Source organism: Bombina bombina, chromosome 1 (assembly GCF_027579735.1).
Source record: "Bombina bombina isolate aBomBom1 chromosome 1, aBomBom1.pri, whole genome shotgun sequence".
NCBI lineage: Eukaryota > Metazoa > Chordata > Amphibia > Anura > Bombinatoridae > Bombina > Bombina bombina.
In genome coordinates this window covers 24,107,387-24,130,355 of record NC_069499.1, presented here as the reverse complement: position 1 = coordinate 24,130,355, position 22,969 = coordinate 24,107,387, and the positions used below count along the sequence as shown (strand labels likewise).

At 42.8% G+C, this 22,969-nt stretch overlaps 1 protein-coding gene across 2 annotated transcripts in view; it reads left to right on the top strand.

Annotated features, from left to right (window-relative positions):
- MTHFD1 (methylenetetrahydrofolate dehydrogenase, cyclohydrolase and formyltetrahydrofolate synthetase 1) overlaps nucleotides 1-22,969 on the top strand; it is a 178,968-nt gene that overhangs the window by 92,457 nt on the left and 63,542 nt on the right. For both annotated transcript variants that reach the window (XM_053697279.1, XM_053697280.1), the window contains exon 15: nucleotides 212-286. In XM_053697279.1, the coding sequence (XP_053553254.1) occupies nucleotides 212-286 (75 nt within the window). The remainder of the gene's footprint in view (nucleotides 1-211; nucleotides 287-22,969) is intronic.

The following is a 22,969-nucleotide window of genomic DNA, read 5'->3' as shown; positions in this document are numbered from 1 at the left end:
ACTTATTGAGGACCAAAAAAAAAAAGTTTTCATTAAACAAGATTAGTGTTTATATAGTTGCTCACTGTAAATAAGTTAACATTTGCTTTTCGAGATTTAAAACAACAAAGGATTTTGACCGATTAATCTTTCTTTTCAGGTGTGCAGGGATTGTCATTTTTTGCTAAAAAAACCCCACAATAATATTACTTCATTTTTTTTTATGCTATAGGCTCTTTATAACCGGTTGGTGCCCTCCAATAACGGGGTGCGGAAATTCTCAGATATTCAGATTCGGAGACTTAAGGTAAATTTACTGAGCTTTTAATTGTATGTACATTTTATGTTACAATAAAGTTATTGTTTGTCCACCTGCACAGAATTGAATGGAATATTTAATCTGCCCACAAAGTCAAAACAATTAAGGAGAGATGTAAACGGGCTCCTGCTTATATAAACCAATCACTGTGCAGCATGTTGAAGTGTGTGTGTTCTCTGCATTCAGCTGATGCACTTCAGCCTCGCTATGGGGAGGGGAAGATACCATTTTTAGAGTTAAATTTCAGGAAAAGCAGTGAAATAAATGAGATTGCATTGCAAAGTTTAATTGTGCACTTTTATTTAAAAATGTCAGTGTTTACGATCCCCCTTTAAACACTAACATTTTCATATAAAATGTTTAGGTATGAGTCGTAAACCAACTTTGCAATATACTTTCATTATTTCTTTTTGCCCCCTTTTCATGTAATTTAGCTCTGAAAATTGAGGGTTTTCTAATTCTCAGAACTTGAAATGCACCTGCTCAGTTACGAGAAATAATTGCCTATTAAAAACGAACTGCAGTAAAAAGGATTTTTGTTTGTTTGTTTTAAAAACATTTAGACTTGATTGATGTTTTATAGCAGCTGCTCAGAAATGTCTTGTGATTACAAGGTGTTTACTGTCCCTTTAAGTGCAGTAACTGAGCCGGCAGCATTCAACATGATTGGTTAGTTCAGAGCACAAGGTGTTTATATCTATTCTTAGCTGGTCACAATAAAAGACAGGAAATGGAGTCTTTTGATTTAAAAAATGGTGTAAATTGTGATAAAATGATAGTGTTACTGATTCTAAAACCTTTCTTTTGTAATTCTGTGACTAATTGCTGCATAGAAGATAAAATTTATACTATTAGTGTAATGTTCCTTTTATTGGGCTGATAATGCAGCATGTGATTGGATACAGTGACACACCCACATTTTAGAGAGTGTGTCAATAATTTTTACTGTTCATGAACTGGAAAACATCACTTTTTTTTTTTTTTTTTTTTTTTTTTTTTTTTTTTTTTTTTACACTCGATTAATATCAGCAAATTATATTAAAACACTTTTTCTTTTTAAAGGTACGATGAGTCCACGGATTTCATCCTTGTGGGATATCGCCTCCTGGTCAGCAGGAGGAGGTAAAGAGCACCACAGCTGAGCTGTATATATAGCTCCTCCCTTCCCTCCCACCCCAGTCATTCTCTTTGCCTGTGTTAGTGATAGGGAGAGGTAAAGTGATGTGTGTGTTTAGATTCTTCAATCAAGAGTTTATTTTTAAAATGGTACCAGTGAGTGCTATTTTATTATAGGGTGTAGCCGTATTCCTTGTCAGCCTCTAGAGTAGAGCTACAGGTGGCTTTAAAGCAATGGGAACAGGTGGGAAAAAGGCTCACTGCGCCTCCCATACTGAGTGCTGCCCTTCTGATGATGGTCTTAGCAGATGTTAACTAAGGCCCTGTATGTCTCCACAGAACGACAGGAGGAAGCAGACCTCTTGATCCTGTGGGACTTGTCATGCTGTCACTCAGCATTGAGGTATGTGCAGTTTATTTCTCTGGGACATAAATTAACTCAGAAAAGACTGTATATTTTACTTTCTGACAAGAGGGGTCATAAACGTTTATTAAGGGTTTTCCCTCATTACTCTGTGACTTTCGTTGTCAAGTGTCATGTCAGACCGTATCTTGATATGGGCTCTTCCTGAACTAATAGCCCTATATTGGTGGTGCTGTGGGCGAGACGCTGGGGACATTGAATTTCAGAGTTTTGGTACTGTACTCCGGTGTAGGCAGTGTGTTTTACTGGGGTTCCGTTTAGGAGCAGAAAAATTGTATATCTTGACCGGCATTTGTTTTTTTCACTTGGTTTATCCAGGTTCAGACGGGGTTTCCTTTGCCGCCCACGAAGGGCGGGGCTTAACGTTCGCGCGCTGAGTAACCTCGCAGTTGTTTTTTCTAAAGGATCCCGACATCTGATACGCAATAAGCTTGAGACTCCGGTGTTTGCGAAGACCGCATGGTTGAAGGTTAAAGCATGCGGTCTTAGGCATTCTGCAGAACGGGTAGACGTGGTCGGTGTACCGTGGGGGCAGGTAGGCTCCTCAGCAGAGCTGTTGAGGCGAAGAGGTGCACTGTTTTTTTGTCATTTATTATTTCATGAACTGTCAAAGTTGCTATAAAATTGTGTAATTTTATATTTTAAAGATACAGTTACGCTCTGTTTCAGGACTACCTGTTAGAGTGTTGGTGCAGAAAAATTGTGTAGTTTTATATTTTAAAGGCACAGTTATGCTCTGTTTTCAGGAGATATTGACAACAGTCATATTAAGCTGTTCTCATATTTTTGTCTTAAGTACAACAGGTTAATTTTTTTTAAAGGAACCACAACCAAAATTTGCCTTTGCTTATTTGTTATCATGGAAGATCTTCAGAACGTTCCATGTTCCATGTGTTTGAATGCCAATGTGGAACCTCCTGTTACTTTTTGTCCCTCATGCACTGAGAGGGCATTACAGTTTAGAGAGCAAATTTTCTTTGATAAAAGTTTGACAAAAGCAGATGCTTCTCAGGGTTCTACTGATGAGATACAGAGTATGCTGCAACTTTCTCCCCAAGCGTCACAGCCATTAACGCCCGCTCAAGCGGAGCCAATTACCTCTGCAGCTTCTGCTGTGATCACACTAAAGGACATAGCTGCAGTTATGTCATCTACACTTTCAGATGCGTTGTCTGCCTTTCCCGTATTTCAAGGCAAACGCAGAAGGAAGGAAACCCACGTGGTTAATACAGCTTCTGATGCTTTGATGGCGATCTCAGATGTACCCTCCCAGGGCTCTGAATTGGAGGGTATGGAGGTCCTATCCAAAGGTGAACTTTCTGACTCAGGAAGTGTCTTACCACTGACGGATTCAGAAGTGGTTTCCTTCAGGTTTAAACTTGAACACCTCTGCCTGTTATTGAGGGAGGTTTTGGTGACTCAGGACGACTGTGGTTCAAATTGAGTAAGTTGGACAGATATCTAGAAATCCCTTCTTTTTTTTCCTGTTCCTAAGAGAGCTTCAGAGATTATTCCTAAGGAATGGGAGACACCAGGTATTCCATTCTCTCCTCCCGTTTTCAAGAATATGTACCCTATAGCCAACGCTATTAGGGACTCTTGGCAGACGGTCCCTAAGGTGGAAGGAGCTTATTTCCACCTTGGCTAAATGAACTACTATTCCTATCGAGGATAGCTGTGCTTTTAAAGACCCTATGGATAAGAAATTTGGAGGGTCTCCTTAAGAAGATCTATGTTCATCAGGGGTTGCTATTGCAACCGGCGGCCTGCATTGTTACGGTTACAAGTGCGGCTGCTTATTGGTTTGATGCTCTGGAAGACTCTCTTAAAACTGAGACTTCTTTGGAAGAGATACAGGATAGGATCAAAGCTCTTAAATTGGCTAATTCATTTATTACCGATTCTTTTCTGCAGATTACCAAATTGGCGGCTAAGAGTTCGGGATTTTCCATTTTAGCGCGCAGAGCCTTATGGTTGAAATCTTGGTCTGCGGATGTGTCATCCAAGTCTAAGCTTTTGGCTATTCCTTACAAAGGGAAGACCCTGTTCGGACCTGACTTGAATGAAATTATTTCTGACATCACGGGAGGCAAGGGTCATCTCCTCCCTCAGGATAAGAAATCCAAACAGAGAGGTCGACAGAGTAATTTTCGTTCCTTTCGAAATTTCAAGGGAATCCCCCCTTCCTCTTCTAAACAGGAAGGGAACTATTCGCAAACCAAGTCTACCTGGAGACCCAACCAGTCTTGGAACAAGGGTAAACAATCCAAGAAGCCCCCGATCCGGGACCGGATCAAGTAGGGGGCAGACTGTCCTTCATCATCCAAGCTTGGATGCGAGATGTTCAGGATCCCTGGGCAATAGATATAGTGTCTCAGGGATACAAACTGGAGTTCAGAAATTCCTCCCCCAGAGGAAGGTTTCTTCTTTCTTGATTATCTGTAGACCAGATAAAAAGAGAGGCGTTCTTACACTGTGTAAGAGACCTCTCCTCCCTGGGAGTAATCTGTCCCGTTCAAAATCAGGGACAGGGGTTTTATTCAAATCTGTTTGTAGTTCCCAAAAAAGAGGGAACTTTCAGACCTATCTTAGATCTCAAGAGTCTAAACAAGTTTCTCAGAGTTCAATTTTTCAAGATAGAAACTATTTGTACCATTCTTCCATTGATCCAGGAGGGTCAATTTATGACAACGGTGGATCTAAAGGATGCATATCTTCATGTTCCTATCCACAGAGATCATCACAAGTTCCTGAGGTTTGCCTTTCTGGACAAACATTTTCAGTTTGTGGCTCTCCCTTTCGGTCTGGCCACGGCGCCCAGAATTTTCACAAAGGTTCTGTGGTCTTTACTGGCGGTTCTATGGCTGCGGGGCATTGCGGTAGCGCCTTAGCTGGACGATATACTGATCCAGGCGTCATTTCAACTGGCAAGGTCCCGTACCGACATAGTGCTTTCCTTCCTAAGGACCCACGGATGGAAGGTAAACCTGGGAAAGAGTTTGTTAGTTCCTCAGACAAGGGTACCCTTTCTGGGAACTCCAATCGATTCTATTTCAATGAAGATTTTTCTGACGGAGGTCAGAAAGTAAAAAAATTCTGAATACATGTCGAGCCATTCAGTCCAGTCCTCGTCCTTCAGTGGCTCTGTGCATGGAAGTAATCGTATTGATGGTGGCGGCAATGGACATCGTTCCGTTTGCTCGTTTTCATCTCAGGCCTCTGCAGCCAAGCATGGCTCAGGCAGTGGAATGGAGATTATACAGATTTGTCTCCTCAAATAAATCTAGATCAGGAGACAAGTGACTCTCTTCTATGGTGGTTGTCGCTGGATCATCTATCCCAGGGGACATGCTTTCGCAGACCCTCATGGGTGATAGTGACAACGGATGCCAGCTTGTTAGAATGGGGAGGAGTCTGGAACTCCTTGAGGGCTCAGGGTGTATGGACTCAGGCAGAGTCTCTCCTTCCCATCAATATTCTAGAGTTGAGAGCAATATTCAATGCGCTTCAGGCTTGGCCTCAGTTGGCCACGACCCAATTCATCAGATTCCAGTCGGACAGTGGCTTACATCAATCATCAGGGAGGAAGAGGAGTTCCTTAGCGATGACCGAAGTAGCCAAGATAATTCGGTGGGCGGAAACTCACTCTTGTCATCTGTCGGCGATCTACATCCCAGGGGTGGAAAACTGGGAGGCAGATTTTCTGAGCAGGCAGACTTTTCATCCGGGGTAATGGGAACTCCATCCGGAAATATTTTCAAAACTGATTCTCAGATGGGGTCGGCCGGAGTTGGACCTTATGGCGTCTCGTCAGAATGCCAAGCTTCCGAGATACGGGTCCAGGCCCAGGGATCCCCGGGCCGAGCTTATAGATGCCTTGGCAGTTCCTTGGTCCTTCAGCCTAGCCTATGTGTTTACCCCGTTTGCCCTCATTCCCCGAGTGATTGCTCGAATCAAACAGGAGAGGGCGTCGGTGATCCTCATTGCCCCTGCGTGGCCTCGCAGGATTTGGTATGCCGATCTGGTGGACATGTCATCTCTGCCGCCCTGGAGGCTTACATTGAGGAAGGACCTTCTCATTCAGGGTCCCTTCCATCACCCGAATCTAGTTTCTCTGCAGCTGACTGCTTGGAGATTGAACGCTTAATTTTATCTAAGCGAGGTTTTTCTGATTCAGTCATAGATACCTTAATTCAGGCACATAAGCCTGTTACTAGGAAAATTTACCATAAGATATGGCGTAAATATCTTTATTGGTGTGAATCCAAGGGCTACTCATGGAGTAGGGTAAGAATTCCCAGGATTTTGTCTTTTCTCCAAGACGGATTGGAGAAGGGGTTATCAGCAAATCCCTTAAAGGGACAGATTTCTGCTTGATCTATTTTGTTACACAAGCGTCTGGCAGATGTTCCAGATGTAAACAATATATAAAGTTTGTGGAGTTATTAAAGAAATACACACATTAAAAGGTGAAACTTTATTTTAACCATCACACACATACAATTCAATATCACACACATACAATTCCTTTATATCAGCTGAATGAAAGGGTTAATTATCAGTCCACTCCTTTCGCGAAGTGGACTGATAATTAACCCTTTTTTATTCAGCTGATATAAAGGAATTGTATGTGTGTGATATTTCCTGTGTGTTCAGGAATTTTAACATGGTTAAAATAAAGTTTCACCTTTTAATGTGTGTATTTCTTTAATAACTCCACAAACTTTATATATTGTTTAATCAACATTGTGCTCAATTCAGCATAGTGGTGGTATCCACTCCCAAAAATTAGTTTGGTGTAGATGTTCCAGATGTACAATCTTTTTGTCAGGCTCTGACTAGAATCAGGCCTGTATTTAGACCAATTGCTCCTCCTTGGAGTTTAAATTTAGTTCTTAATGTTCTTCAAGGGGTTCCGTTTGAACCTATGCATTCCATAGATATTAAGTTATTATCTTGGAAAATTTTATTTCTGGTTGCTATTTCCTCTGCTCGAAGAGTATCTGAGCTTTCGGCATTACATTATGATTCTCCTTATTTTATTTTTCATTCGGATAAGGTGGTGTTACGTACCAAACCTGGTTTTCTTCCTAAGGTTGCTTCAAACAAGAATATTAATCAGGAGATTGTTGTTCCTTCCTTGTGTCCTAATCCTCCTTCTAGGAAGGAACGTCTTACATAATTTAGACGTAGTACATGCTTTTAAAGTTCTTCCTACAAGCGACTAAGGATTTTCGACAATCATCTCATTTGGTTGTAATTTTTCAGGGAAACGTAGGGGTCAGAAAGCTACGGCTACCTCTTTCTTTTTGGCTGAAGAGTATCATCCGTTTTGCATATGAGACTGCTGGACAGCAGCCTCCTGAAAGAATTTCGGCTCATTCCACTAGGGCTGTTGCTTCCTCATGGGCATTCAAAAATGATGCTTCTGTTGAACAGATTTGCAAGGCTGCAACTTGGTCCTCTCTTCACACTTTTTCCAAATTTGATACTTTTGCCTCGGCTGATGCTGTTTTTGGGAGAAAGGTTCTTCAAGCAGTGGTGCCTTCCGTTTAGGTTCCCTGTCTTGTCCCTCCCGTTTCATCGGTGTCCTATAGCTTTGGTATTGTATCCGACAAGTAAGGATGAAATCCGTGGACTCATCGTGTCTTTAAAAAGAAAATTTATGCTTACCTGATAAATTTATTTCTTTTTAGACACGATGAGTCCACGGCCCGCCCTTTTTCTATGAGACAGGTTTTTATTTTTTGTTAAACTTCATTCACCTCTGCACCTTGGCTTTTCCTTTCTCTTCCTAACAGTCGAATGACTGGAGTGGGAGGGAAGGGAGGAGCTATATATAACAGCTCTGCTGTGGTGCTCTTTGCCTCCTCCTGCTGACCAGGAGGCGATACCCCACAAGTAAGGATGAAATCTGTGGACTCATGTCTAAAAAGAAACAAATTTATCAGGTAAGCATACATTTTTCTTTTTTTACAACCTAGAAGGAACTCCATTTACTACTAAAAAATTAAGACAATATTTTAATTTTCTCAGAAATAATCTGTCATGCAGCTGACAGGAGCTTTTACACAATTCTGTAGCAGCTACAGAGATATTTAGTTTATTACAAACAGTACAGTTGTATTACTAAACTGCATGATTCACTTGCAGGGGCCTGTGTACATGCGTATGCTGCACATGCTCTGTTATGCAATGAAGCAGAATGTGCCATTCCCTTAGCCTTTTGTGACTGGTTACAATAGTGCATTGATAACTGGTTCCTACGCTTGCCCTGGTTTTTCCCTGCTCTGCCTCCTCACCTTCTGTACGCAGGGTACATGTTGAGCCGTGGCACAGAGCAAGACGTGGCTGTATGCAGTACTAATTGCATAATGGGAGCTTTGCTGAGCTGGCTGGGTGTATTGGCAGAGGCAAAAGACAAGCTGATTTACCTTTTTAGTAGCAAAAAGCTGAACAATTTGTCTGACAAGATTGTGTGTGACAGAGTGTATGACACTGTGCTTGTGACTGACACTGTGTTTGTGTATGTGACTGACACTGTGTTTGTGTATGTGACTGACACTGTGTGTTTGCGTATGTGACTGACACTGTGCTTGTGACTGACACTGTGTGTTTGCGTATGTGACTGACACTGTGTGTTTGCGTATGTGACTGACACTGTGTGTTTGCGTATGTGACTGACACTGTGTGTTTGCGTATGTGACTGACACTGTGTGTTTGCGTATGTGACTGACACTGTGTGTTTGCGTATGTGACTGACACTGTGTGTTTGCGTATGTGACTGACACTGTGTGTTTGCGTATGTGACTGACACTGTGTGTTTGCGTATGTGACTGACACTGTGTGTTTGCGTATGTGACTGACACTGTGTGTTTGCGTATGTGACTGACACTGTGTGTTTGCGTATGTGACTGACACTGTGTGTTTGCGTATGTGACTGACACTGTGTGTTTGCGTATGTGACTGACACTGTGTGTTTGCGTATGTGACTGACACTGTGTGTTTGCGTATGTGACTGACGCGGGGAGGGTGTGTGACTGACGCGGGGGGGGGGGTGTGCGCGACGCGGGGTGCGTGCGTGCGACTGACGCAGGGTACGTGCGTGCGTGTGACACATCATGTTTCTGTATGTATGGGTGTGTAACTCACAATGTATCTTTGTGTCTGACTGTGTGATTGATGCTGTGTGACTGTATATTTGTATGACTGAGAGTGTGAGAGTATGATTGACAGTGCGTGCTGATGGTGATGTCATTCTGCGCTAGTAATGAAATTTGCTCCTGACTGAGCTAATGGCACCTATTTTGGTTTTACGGTTTCAGTACTATTCACAGTTTTGGGTTTAATAAGACGCTGTCTGCACAGATTCGCCACAGGCATCGCACGGCTCCTGTTATTTACCAGGTGTTTGTGGTTATTTATTTCCAGGTCAGGATTCTTGTTGTAGCTGGTTATTGTGCTGCTAGTAGTGACCACTGTCATATCGAATTAGTGATTTGCATAATTTGTTACAGGGTTTCGCCGTTTAGTAGAGTGGCTGAGTGATTCACATGTTTTATTTATTTCTGTTTTGTTGTTTTGCTATTGTCTTTCTAGGAACATGATTCTGGCACTTTCCCATATTATTCAATATGGTGGTGTTTTTTTTTAATGATATTTGCTTTGAAATATTATATTTTGTAAAATAATAATGTCCGTGCATTTACATACTGACGCTTCAGGATTATCTTAAATAAATTCTTTTGGAAGGAAACGTTTGTATCATTTTATTGACATGAAAAAGGGACAGTGAAGTCCAAATGAAACTTTCATTGTTTAAACAGAGCAGCAATTTAAAGGGCCATTAAATGCAGTTAATTACATAATTAACAAGTCCATAATTAAAAGATAATGCAATAACACTTAGTCTGAATTTCAAATCAGCAGTAGATTGTATTTTTTCTGCTAAATGTATTTTTGCTTCTTTTGCCGCCCACTGTATCATGTGACAGTCATCAGCCAATCACAGATTAGTATAGGTATACACTGTCAGCTTGTGCACATGCTCAGTAGGAGCTGGTGCTTCAGAAAGTGTGAAAAATCGAATTGAAGTTAAAGGGACACTGAACCCAAATTTTTTTCTTTCATGATTCAGATAGAGCAGCAATTTTTAATTTACCCCTATTATCAAATTTCTTTCATGTAATTGGCAAGAGTCCATGAGCTAGTGACGTATGGGATATACAATCCTACCAGGAGGGGCAAAGTTTCCCAAACCTCAAAATGCCTATAAATACATCCCTCACCACACCCACAATTCAGTTTTACAAACTTTGCCTCCCATGGAGGTGGTGAAGTAAGTTTGTGCTAGATTCTACATTGATATGCGCTTCTCAGCAGGCTGGAGCCCGGTTTTCCTCTGAGTGCAGTGAATGTCAGAGGGATGTGAAGGGAGTATTGCCTATTTGAATACAATGGTCTTCCTCTAGGGGATCTGTTTCATAGGTTCTCTGTTATCGGTCGTAGAGATTCATCTCCTACCTCACTTTTCAGAACGACGATATACTCTCCTATACCATTACCTCTACTGATAACTGTTTCAGTACTGGTTTTGCTATCTGCAATTTGTGGATGGGTGTCTTTCAGTAAGTATGTTTCTTTCATGTAATTGGCAAGAGTCCATGAGCTAGTGACATATGGGATATACAATCCTACCAGGAGGGGCAAAGTTTCCCAAACCTCAAAATGCCTATAAATACACCCCCCACCACACCCACAATTCAGTTTTACAAACTTTGCCTCCTATGGAGGTGGTGAAGTAAGTTTATGCTAGATTCTACGTTGATATGCGCTTCTCAGCAGGCTGGAGCCCGGTTTTCCTCTGAGTGCAGTGAATGTCAGAGGGATGTGAAGGGAGTATTGCCTATTTGAATACAGTGGTCTTCCTCTAGGGGATCTATTTCATAGGTTCTCTGTTATCGGTCGTAGAGATTCATCTCCTACCTCCCTTTTCAGATCGACGATATACTCTCCTATACCATTACCTCTACTGATAACTGTTTCAGTACTGGTTTTGCTATCTGCTATTTGTGGATGGGTGTCTTTCAGTAAGTATGTTTCTTTCATGTAATTGGCAAGAGTCCATGAGCTAGTGACATATGGGATATACAATCCTACCAGGAGGGGCAAAGTTTCCCAAACCTCAAAATGCCTATAACTACACCCCTCACCACACCCACAATTCAGTTTTACAAACTTTGCTTCCTATGGAGGTGGTGAAGTAAGTTTGTGCTAAGATTTCTACATTGATATTCGCTTCTCAGCATTGTTGAAGCCCGATTCCTCTCAGAGTACAGCGAATGTCAGAGGGACGTGAAGGGAGTATCACTTTTCTCCAACATTGGTGTGTCCGGTCCACGGCGTCATCCTTACTTGTGGGATATTCTCTTCCCCAACAGGAAATGGCAAAGAGTCCCAGCAAAGCTGGTCACATGATCCCTCCTAGGCTCCGCCCACCCCAGTCATTCTCTTTGCCGTTGCACAGGCAACATCTCCACGGAGATGGTTAAGAGTTTTTTGGTGTTTAAATGTAGTTTTTATTCTTCTATCAAGTGTTTGTTATTTTAAAATAGTGCTGGTATGTACTATTTACTCTGAAACAGAAAAGGATGAAGATTTCTGTTTGTAAGAGGAAGATGATTTTAGCAGACAGTAACTAAAATCGATTGCTGTTTCCACACAGGACTGTTGAGATGAAGTAACTTCAGTTGGGGGAAACAGTTAGCAGACTTTTCTGCTTAAGGTATGACTAGCCATATTTCTAACAAGACCTTGTAATGCTGGAAGGCTGTCATTTCCCCTCATGGGGACCGGTAAGCCATTTTCTTAGTCAAATATAAAAGAATAAAGGGCTTAAAAAAGGGCTTAAAAACTGGTAGACATTTTTATGGGCTAAAACGATTGCTTTATTGGGGCATATTATGCAGATTCTAGCTAATAATTGGCATTATAATCTTGGGGAACGTTTAAAAAACGGCAGGCACTGTGTTGGACACCTTTTTTACTCTGGGGGCCTTTTTAGTTATAGACTGAGCCTCATTTTCGCGCCATTACTGCGCAGTTGTTTTTGGAGAGCAAGGCATGCAGATGCATGTGTGAGGATCTAAGAATCACTAAAAAAGCTTCTAGAAGGCGTCATTTGGTATCGTATTCCCCTCTGGGCTTGGTTGGGTCTCAGCAAAGCATATAGCTGGGACTGTATAGGGGTCAAATTTAAAAACGGCTCCGGTTCCGTTATTTTAAGGGTTAAAGCTCTGAAATTTGGTGTGCAATACTTTTAATGCTGTAAGACACTGTGGTGAAATTTTGGTAATTTTGAACAATTCCTTCATACTTTTTCACATATTCAGTAATAAAGTGTTTTCAGTTTGAAATTTAAAGAAACAGTAACGGTTTTATTTTAAAACGTTTTTTGTGCTTTGTTGACAGGTTTAAGCCTGTTTAACATATCTGTACCATCAGATAAGCTATGTTCTATATGTATGAAAGCCAATGTGTCTCCCCATTTAAATTCATGTGATAATTGTGCCATAGTGTCCAAACAAAGTAAGGACAGTAATGCCACAGATAATGATATTGCCCAAGATGATTCCTCAAATGAGGGGAGTAAACATGATACTACATCATCCCCTACTGTGTCTACACCAGTTTTGCCCACACAGGAGGCCCCTAGTACATCTAGTGCGCCAATACTTATTACCATGCAACAATTAACGGCTGTAATGGATAACTCCATAGCAAATCTTTTATCCAAAATGCCTACTTATCAGAGAAAGCGCGACTGCTCTGTTTTAAACACTGAAGAGCAAAAGGGCGCTGATGATAACTGTTCTGACATACCCTCACACCAATCTCAAGGGGCCATGAGGGAGGTTTTGTCTGATGGAGAAATCTCAGATTCAGGAAAAATTTCTCATCAAGCTGAACCTGATGTTGTGACATTTAAATTTAAATTAGAACATCTCCGCGCACTGCTTAAGGAGGTGTTATCTACTCTGGATGATTGTGACAATTTGGTCATTCCAGAGAAATTATGTAAGATGGACAAGTTCCTAGAGGTTCCGGTGCCCCCCGACGCTTTTCCTATACCCAAGCGGGTGGCGGACATAGTAAATAAAGAGTGGGAAAAGCCCGGCATACCTTTTGTTCCCCCCCCCTATATTTAAGAAATTATTTCCTATAGTCGACCCCAGAAAGGACTTATGGCAGACAGTCCCCAAGGTCGAGGGGGCGGTTTCTACTCTAAACAAACGCACTACTATTCCTATCGAAGATAGTTGTGCTTTCAAAGATCCTATGGATAAAAAATTAGAGGGTTTGCTTAAAAAGATTTTTGTACAGCAAGGTTACCTTCTACAACCAATTTCATGCATTGTTCCTGTCACTACGGCAGCGTGTTTCTGGTTCGAGGAACTAGAAAAGTCGCTCAGTAGAGAATCTTCGTATGAGGAGGTTATGGACAGAGTTCAAGCACTTAAATTGGCTAACTCTTTTGTTTTAGATGCCGCTTTGCAATTAGCTAGATTAGCGGCGAAAAATTCAGGGTTTGCTATCGTGGCGCGCAGAACGCTTTGGCTAAAGTCTTGGTCAGCGGATGTGTCTTCCAAGACAAAATTGCTTAACATTCCTTTCAAAGGTAAAACATTATTTGGACCAGATTTGAAAGAGATTATTTCAGACATCACTGGGGGAAAGGGCCACGCCCTCCCACAGGATAGGTCTTTTAAGGCTAAAAATAAGCCTAATTTTCGTCCCTTTCGCAGAAACGGACCAGCCTCTAATTCTGCATCCTCTAAGCAAGAGGGTAATACTTCACAACCCAAACCAGCCTGGAAACCAATGCAAGGCTGGAACAAGGGTAAGCAGGCCAAGAAGCCTACCACTGCTACCAAAACAGCATGAAGGGATAGCCCCCGATCCGGGACCGGATCTAGTGGGGGGCAGACTCTCTCTCTTTGCTCAGGCTTGGGCAAGAGATGTTCAGGATCCTTGGGCGCTAGAAATAGTTTCTCAAGGTTATCTCCTGGAATTCAAGGAACTACCCCCAAGGGGAAGGTTCCACAGGTCTCACTTATCCTCAAACCAAATAAAGAGACAGGCATTCTTACATTGTGTAGAAGACCTGTTAAAGATGGGAGTGATACATCCAGTTCCAATAAGAGAACAAGGAATGGGATTTTATTCCAATCTGTTCATAGTTCCCAAAAAAGAGGGAACATTCAGACCAATTTTGGATCTGAAGATCCTAAACAAATTTCTCAGGGTACCATCGTTCAAAATGGAAACTATTCGAACGATCCTACCTACCATCCAGGAAAGTCAATTTATGACTACCGTGGATTTAAAGGATGCGTACCTACATATTCCTATCCACAAGGAACATCATCAGTTCCTAAGGTTCGCTTTTCTGGACAAGCATTACCAGTTTGTGGCACTTCCATTCGGATTAGCCACTGCTCCAAGGATTTTCACAAAGGTACTAGGGTCCCTTCTAGCGTTTCTAAGACCAAGGGGCATTGCAGTAGTACCTTACTTGGACGACATCCTAATTCAAGCGTCGTCCCTGTCAAAAGCAAGGGCTGATACAGACATCGTCCTAGCCTTTCTCAGATCTCATGGATGGAAGGTGAACAAAGAAAAAAGTTCTCTGTCCCCGTCAACAAGAGTTCCCTTCTTGGGAACAATAATAGATTCCTTAGAAATGAGGATTTTTCTGACAGAGGTCAGAAAATCAAAACTTCTAAGCTCTTGTCAAGTACTTCATTCTGTTCCTCGTCCTTCCATAGCGCAGTGCATGGAAGTAATAGGATTGATGGTTGCAACAATGGACATAGTTCCTTTTGCACAAATTCATCTAAGACCATTACAACTGTGCATGCTCAGACAGTGGAATGGGGACTTGTCTCCGATGATTCAAGTAGATCAAAAGACCAGAGATTCACTCCGTTGGTGGGTGACCCTGGACAATCTGTCACAGGGAATGAGCTTCCGCAGACCAGAGTGGGTCATTGTCACGACCGACGCCAGTCTAGTGGGCTGGGGCGCGGTCTGGGAATCCCTGAAAGCTCAGGGTCTATGGTCTCGGGAAGAGTCTCTTCTCCCGATAAACATTCTGGAACTGAGAGCGATATTCAATGCTCTCAGAGCTTGGCCTCAACTAGCAAAGGCCAAATTCATAAGGTTTCAATCAGACAACATGACGACCGTTGCATATATCAATCATCAGGGGGGAACAAGGAGTTCCCTGGTGATGAAAGTGATGAAAGTGACCAAGATAATTCAATGGGCGGAGGATCACTCCTGCCACTTGTCTGCGATCCACATCCCAGGAGTGGAAAATTGGGAAGCGGATTTTCTGAGTCGTCAGACATTCCATCCGGGGGAGTGGGAACTCCATCCGGAAATCTTTGCCCAAATAATTCAATTATGGGGCATTCCAGACATGGATCTGATGGCGTCTCGTCAGAGCTTCAAGGTTCCTTGCTACGGGTCCAGATCCAGGGATCCCAAGGCGACTCTAGTAGATGCACTAGTAGCACCTTGGACCTTCAACCTAGCTTATGTATTCCCACCGTTTCCTCTCATTCCCAGGCTGGTAGCCAGGATCAATCAGGAGAGGGCCTCGGTGATCTTGATAGCTCCTGCGTGGCCACGCAGGACTTGGTATGCAGACCTGGTGAATATGTCATCGGCTCCACCATGGAAGCTACCTTTGAGACAGGACCTTCTTGTTCAGGGTCCATTCGAACATCCGAATCTGGTTTCCCTCCAACTGACGGCTTGGAGATTGAACGCTTGATTTTATCAAAGCGTGGGTTTTCAGATTCTGTAATAGATACTCTGATTCAGGCTAGAAAGCCTGTAACTAGAAAAATTTACCATAAAATATGGAAAAAATATATCTGTTGGTGTGAATCCAAAGGATTCCCATGGAACAAGATAAAAATTCCTAAGATTATATCCTTTCTACAAGACGGTTTGGAGAAAGGATTATCTGCAAGTTCTCTAAAGGGACATATCTCTGCTTTATCTGTATTACTTCACAAAAGACTGGCAGCCGTGCCAGATGTTCAAGCATTTGTTCAGGCTCTGGTTAGGATCAAGCCTGTTTACAGACCTTTGACTCCTCCCTGGAGTCTAAATCTAGTTCTTTCAGTTCTTCAAGGGGTTCCGTTTGAACCTTTACATTCCATAGATATTAAATTACTATCTTGGAAAGTTTTGTTTTTAGTTGCAATTTCTTCTGCTAGAAGAGTTTCAGAGTTATCTGCTCTGCAGTGTTCTCCGCCCTATCTGGTGTTCCATGCAGATAAGGTGGTTTTGCGTACTAAGCCTGGTTTTCTTCCGAAAGTTGTTTCTAACAAAAATATTAACCAGGAGATAGTTGTACCTTCTTTGTGTCCGAATCCAGTTTCAAAGAAGGAACGTTTGTTACACAATTTGGACGTAGTCCGTGCTCTAAAATTCTATTTAGAGGCCACTAAAGATTTCAGACAAACATCTTCCTTGTTTGTTGTTTATTCTGGTAAAAGGAGAGGTCAAAAAGCGACTTCTACCTCTCTTTCCTTTTGGCTTAAAAGCATTATCCGATTGGCTTATGAGACTGCCGGACGGCAGCCTCCTGAAAGAATCACAGCTCACTCCACTAGGGCTGTGGCTTCCACATGGGCCTTCAAGAACGAGGCTTCTGTTGACCAGATATGTAAGGCAGCGACTTGGTCTTCACTGCACACTTTTGCCAAATTTTACAAATTTGATACTTTTGCTTCTTCGGAGGCTATTTTTGGGAGAAAGGTTTTGCAAGCTGTGGTTCCTTCCGTTTAGGTGACCTGATTTGCTCCCTCCCTTCATCCGTGTCCTAAAGCTTTGGTATTGGTTCCCACAAGTAAGGATGACGCCGTGGGCCGGACACACCAATGTTGGAGAAAACAGAATTTATGCTTACCTGATAAATTACTTTCTCCAACTGTGTGTCCGGTCCACGGCCCGCCCTGGTTTTTTAATCAGGTCTGATGAATTATTTTCTCTAACTACAGTCACCACGGTATCATATGGTTTCTCCTATATATATTTCCTCCTGTCCGTCGGTCGAATGACTGGGGTGGGCGGAGCCTAGGAGGGATCATGTGACCAGCTTTGCTGGGACTCTTTGCCATTTCCTGTTTGGGAAGAGAATATCCCACAAGTAAGGATGACGCCGTGGACCGGACACACCGTTGGAGAAAGTAATTTATCAGGTAAGCATAAATTCTGTTATTTGAATACGATGATTTCCCTAACGGGGGTCTATTTCATAGGTTCTCTGTTATCGGTCGTAGAGATTCATCACCTACCTCCCTTTTCAGATCGACGATATACTCTCAATTTACCATTACCTCTACTAATAACTGTTTTTAGTACTGGTTTGGCTATCTGCTATATGTGGATGGGTGTCTTTTGGTAAGTATGTTTCTCTTGTAAGGTGTATCCAGTCCACGGATCATCCATTACTTGTGGGATATTCTCATTCCCAACAGGAAGTTGCAAGAGGACACCCACAGCAGAGCTGTCTATATAGCTCCTCCCCTCACTACCATATCCAGTCATTCTCTTGAAACTCTCAACAAGCATGGAGGTAGTAAGAGATAAGTGGGGAAATGTAGCTGTTATTTTGCTTCAATCAAGAGTTTATTATTTTTAAATAGTACCAGAGTTGTGCTATTTTGTTCCAGGCAGGAAAAAAGAAGAATCTGCCTGGGATTTCTATGATCTTAGCAGGTTGTAACTAAGATCCATTGCTGTTCTCACACATGTCTGAAGAGAGAGATAACTTCAGCGGGGGAATGGCGTGCAGGTTAGCCTGCTATGAGGTATGTGCAGTTAATATTTTTCTAGAAGATGAAATGAAGGCTAGAAAATGCTGCTGATACCAAATTTATGTAAGGTAAGCCTGAATACAGTGATTTAATAGCGACTGGTATCATGCTTACCTTCTGAGGTAAAACTTTTATATTTACAATATAAAACGTTTGCTGGCATGTTTAAACGTTTTTATATATACTTTGGTGACTTTATTGGGGCCTAGTTTTTTTCCACATGGCTGGCTTAAATTTGCCTAGAAACAGTTCCCTGAGGCTTTCCATTGTGTTACTATGAGTGGGAGGGGCCTAGTTTAGTGCTTTTTTGTGCATTAACTACTACAGACTGAGACATCCAGGAGTTCCCTGAATGCTACAGGACATCTCTAAAGGGCTTTTAGGCTTCCAAAATCGTTTGTTGGGGAAGGTAAGCCCACAGCAAGGCTGTGGCAGTTTGGTGTGACTGTTAAAAAAACGTCTATCGTTTTTTTGATCCGGTTTTTGAACTAAGGGGTTAATCATCCATTTGCAAGTGGGTGCAATGCTCTGTTAGCTTATTATACACACTGTAAAAATTTCGTTTGATTTACTGCCTTTTTTCACTGTTTTTCAAATTCTGACAAAATTTGTTTTTCTTAAAGGCACAGTACCGTTTTTTATATTTGCTTGTTAACTTGATTTAAAGTGTTTTCCAAGCTTGCTAGTCTCATTGCTAGTCTGTATAAACATGTCCGACATAGAGGAAACTCCTTGTTCATTATGTTTAAAAGCCATGGTGGAACCCCCTCTTAGAATGTGTACCAAATGTACTGATTTCACTTTAAGCAATAAAGATCATATTCTGTCTTTCAAAAATGTATCACCAGAGGAATCTGACGAGGGGGAAGTTATGCCGACTAACTCTCCCCACGTGTCAGATCCTTTGACTCCCACTCAAGGGACTCACGCTCAAATGGCGCCAAGTACATCCAGGGCGCCCATAGCGTTTACTTTACAAGACATGGCGGCAGTCATGGATAATATACAGCGGTATTAGCCAGACTACCTGTATTTAGAGGAAAGCAAGATAGCTCTGGAGTTAGACGAAATACAGAGCATACTGACGCTTTAAGAACTATGTCTGATACTGCCTCACAATATGCAGAAGCTGAAGAAGGAGAGCTTCTTTCTGTGGGTGATATTTCTGACTCAGGGAAGATGATGCAACCTGATGAACACGTCCGCGTGTTACTCAGGGAGGTTTTAGCTGCTCTGAATGACTGTGATACAATTGCAGTGCCAGAGAAATTGTGTAGACTGGATAAATACTATGCAGTGCCGGTGTGTACTGATGTTTTTTCCAATACCTAAAAGGTTTACAGAAATTATTACTAAGGAATGGGATAGACCAGGTGTGCCGTTCTCTCCCCCTCCTGTTTTTAGAAAAATGTTTCCAATAGACGCCACCACACGGGACTTATGGCAGACAGTTCCTAAGGTGGAGGGAGCAGTTTCTACTCTAGCAAAGCGTACTACTATCCCTGTCAAGGACAGTTGTGCTTTCTTAGATCCAATGGATAAAAAGTTAGAGGGTTACCTTAAGAAAAAGTTTATTCAACAAGGTTTTATCCTACAGCCTCTTGCATGCATTGCGCCTGTCACTGTTGCTGCGGCGTTCTGGTTTGAGTCTCTGGAAGAGGCTTTACAGGTAGCGACTCCATTGGATGAAATACTTGACAAGCTTAGAGCACTTAAGCTAGCCAATTCTTTTGTTTCTGATGCCATTGTTCATTTGACTAAACTAACGGCTAAGAATTCTGGTTTTGCTATCCAGGCGCGCAGAGCGCTATGGCTTAAATCATGGTCAGCTGACGTTACTTCAAAATCGAAGCTGCTTAACATTCCCTTCAAGGGGCAGACCCTATTCGGGCCTGGTTTGAAGGAGATTATTGCTGATATCACTGGAGGAAAAGGTCATGCCCTTCCTCAGGATAGGTCCAAACCAAGGGCCAAACAGTCTAATTTTCGTGCCTTTCGAAATTTCAAGGCAAGTGCGGCATCAACTTCCTCTAATGCAAAACAAGAGGGAACTTTTGCTCAGTCCAAGACGGTCTGGAGACCTAACCAGACCTGGAACAAGGGTAAGCAGGCCAAAAAACCTGCTGCTGCCTCTAAGACAGCATGAAGGAACGGCCCCCTATCCGGTAACGGATCTAGTAGGGGGCAGACTTTCGCTCTTCGCCCAGGCGTGGGCAAGAGATGTCCAGGATCCCTGGGCGTTGGAAATTATATCCCAGGGATATCTTCTGGACTTCAAGGCTTCCCCCCCAAAAGGGAGATTTCACCTTTCACAATTATCTGCAAACCAGATAAAGAGAGAGGCATTCTTACACTGCGTACAAGACCTCCTAGTTATGGGAGTGATCCATCCAGTCCCAAAGGAGGAACAGGGACAGGGATTTTACTCAAATCTGTTTGTGGTTCCCAAAAAAGAGGGAACCTTCAGACCAATTTTGGATCTAAAGATCTTAAACAAATTCCTCAGAGTTCCATCATTCAAGATGGAGACTATTCGTACCATCCTACCTATGATCCAGGAGGGTCAATACACGACTAGAGTGGATTTAAAGGATGCTTATCTGCACATTCCGATACACAAAGATCATCATCCGTTTCTCAGGTTTGCCTTCCTAGACAGGCACTACCAGTTTGTAGCTCTTCCCTTTGGGTTAGCTACAGCCCCAAGAATTTTAACGAAGGTTCTGGGGTCGCTTCTGGCGGTCCTAAGGCCACGGGGCATAGCAGTGGCCCCTTATTTAGATGACACCCTGATTCAGGCGTCAAACTTCCAAATTGCCAAGTCTCATACGGACATAGTGTTGGCATTTCTGAGGTCGCATGGGTGGAAGGTGAACGAGAAAGAGTTCTCTATCCCCCCTCACAAGAGTTTCCTTCCTAGGGACTCTGATAGATTCTGTAGAAATGAAGATTTACCTGACGGAGTCCAGGTTATCAAAACTTCTAAATTCCTGCTGTGTTCTTTATTCCATTCCTCGCCCTTCGGTGGCTCTGTGCATGGAAGTAATCGACTTAATGGTAGCGGCAATGGACATAGTGCCGTTTGCACGCCTACATCTCAGACCGCTGCAACTATGCATGCTCAGTCAGTGGAATGGGGATTACACAGATTTGTCCCCTTTACTGAATCTGGACCAAGAGACCAGGGATTCTCTTCTCTGGTGGCTATCTCGGGCCCATCTGTCCAAAGGTATGACCTTTCGCAGGCCAGATTGGACAATTGTAATGACAGATTCCAGCCTACTAGGTTGGGGTGCAGTCTGGAACTCCCTGAAGGCTCAGGGATCGTGGACTCAGGAGGAGTCACTCCTTCCAATAAATATTCTGGAACTAAGAGCAATATTCAATGCTCTTCAGGCTTGGCCTCATCTAGCGACAATGAGGTTCATCAGATTTCAGTCGGACAACATCACGACTGTGGCTTACATCAACCATCAAGGGGGAACAAGGAGTTCCCTAGCGATGTTAGAAGTCTCAAAGATAATTCGCTGGGCAGAGCTTCACTCTTGCCACCTATCAGCTATCCATATCCCAGGTGTAGAGAACTGGGAGGCGGATTTTCTAAGTTGTCAGACTTTTCATCCGGGGGAGTGGGAACTCCATCCGGAGGTGTTTGCACAATTGGTTCTTCGTTGGGGCGAACCAGAACTGGATCTCATGGCGTCTCGCCAGAACGCCAAGCTTCCTTGTTACGGATCCAGGTCCAGGGACCCCAAGGCAACGCTGATAGATGCTCTAGCAGCGCCTTGGTCCTTCAACCTGGCATATGTGTTTCCACTGTTTCCTCTGCTCCCTCGTCTGATTGCCAAAGTCAAGCAGGAGTGAGCATCGGTGCTCTTGATAGCGCCTGCGTGGCCACGCAGGACTTGGTATGCAGATCTGGTGGACATGTCATCCTTTCCACCATGGACTCTGCCGCTGAGACAGGACCTTCTACTTCAAGGTCCTTTCAACCATCCAAATCTTAATTTCTCTGAGGCTGACTGCCTGGAGATTGAACGCTTGATTTTATCAAAGCGTGGTTTCTCCGAGTCAGTCATTGATACCTTGATTCAGGCACGGAAGCCTGTCACCAGGAAAATCTATCATAAAATATGGCGTAAATATCTTTATTGGTGTGAATCTAAGGGGTACTCATGGAGTAAGGTCAGGATTCCCAGGATATTATCTTTTCTCCAAGAAGGATTGGAGAAAGGATTGTCAGCTAGTTCCTTAAAGGGACAGATTTCTGCGCTATCTATTCTTTTGCACAAGCATCTGGCGGATGCCCCAGACGTTCAGGCATTTTGTCAGGCTTTAGTTAGAATCAAGCCTGTGTTTAAACCTGTTGCTCCACCTTGGAGCTTAAATTTGGTTCTTAAAGTTCTTCAGGGGGTTCCGTTTGAACCTCTTCATTTCATAGATATCAAACTTTTATCTTGGAAAGTTCTTTTTTTGGTAGCTATTTCCTCGGCTCATAGAGTTTCCGAGTTATCTGCCTTACAATGTGATTCTCCTTATCTGATCTTACATGCAGATAAGGTAGTTCTGCGTACCAAACCTGGGTTTTTACCTAAGGTGGTATCTAATAAGAATGTCAATCAAGAGATTGTTGTTTGTTGTCTACTCTGGACAGTGGAGAGGTCAAAAGGCTTCGGCAACCTCTCTTTCTTTTTGGCTAAGAAGCATAATCCGCTTAGCCTATGAGACTGCTGGCCAGCAGCCTCCAGAAAGGATTACAGCTCATTCTACTAGAGCTGTGGCTTCCACATGGGCCTTTAAAAATGAGGCTTCTGTTGAACAGATTTGCAAGGCGGCGACTTGGTCTTCGCTTCATACTTTTCTCCAACATTGGTGTGTCCGGTCCACGGCGTCATCCTTACTTGTGGGATATCTCTTCCCCAACAGGAAATGGCAAAGAGTCCCAGCAAAGCTGGCCATATAGTCCCTCCTAGGCTCCGCCCACCCCAGTCATTCTCTTTGCCGTTGCACAGGCAACATCTCCACGGAGATGGTTAAGAGTTTTTTGGTGTTTAAATGTAGTTTTTATTCTTCTATCAAGTGTTTTTTTTAAAATAGTGCTGGTATGTACTATTTACTCTGAAACAGAAAAGGATGAAGATTTCTGTTTGTGAGAGGAAGATGATTTTAGCAGACAGTAACTAAAATCGATTGCTGTTTCCACATAGGACTGTTGAGATGAAGTAACTTCAGTTG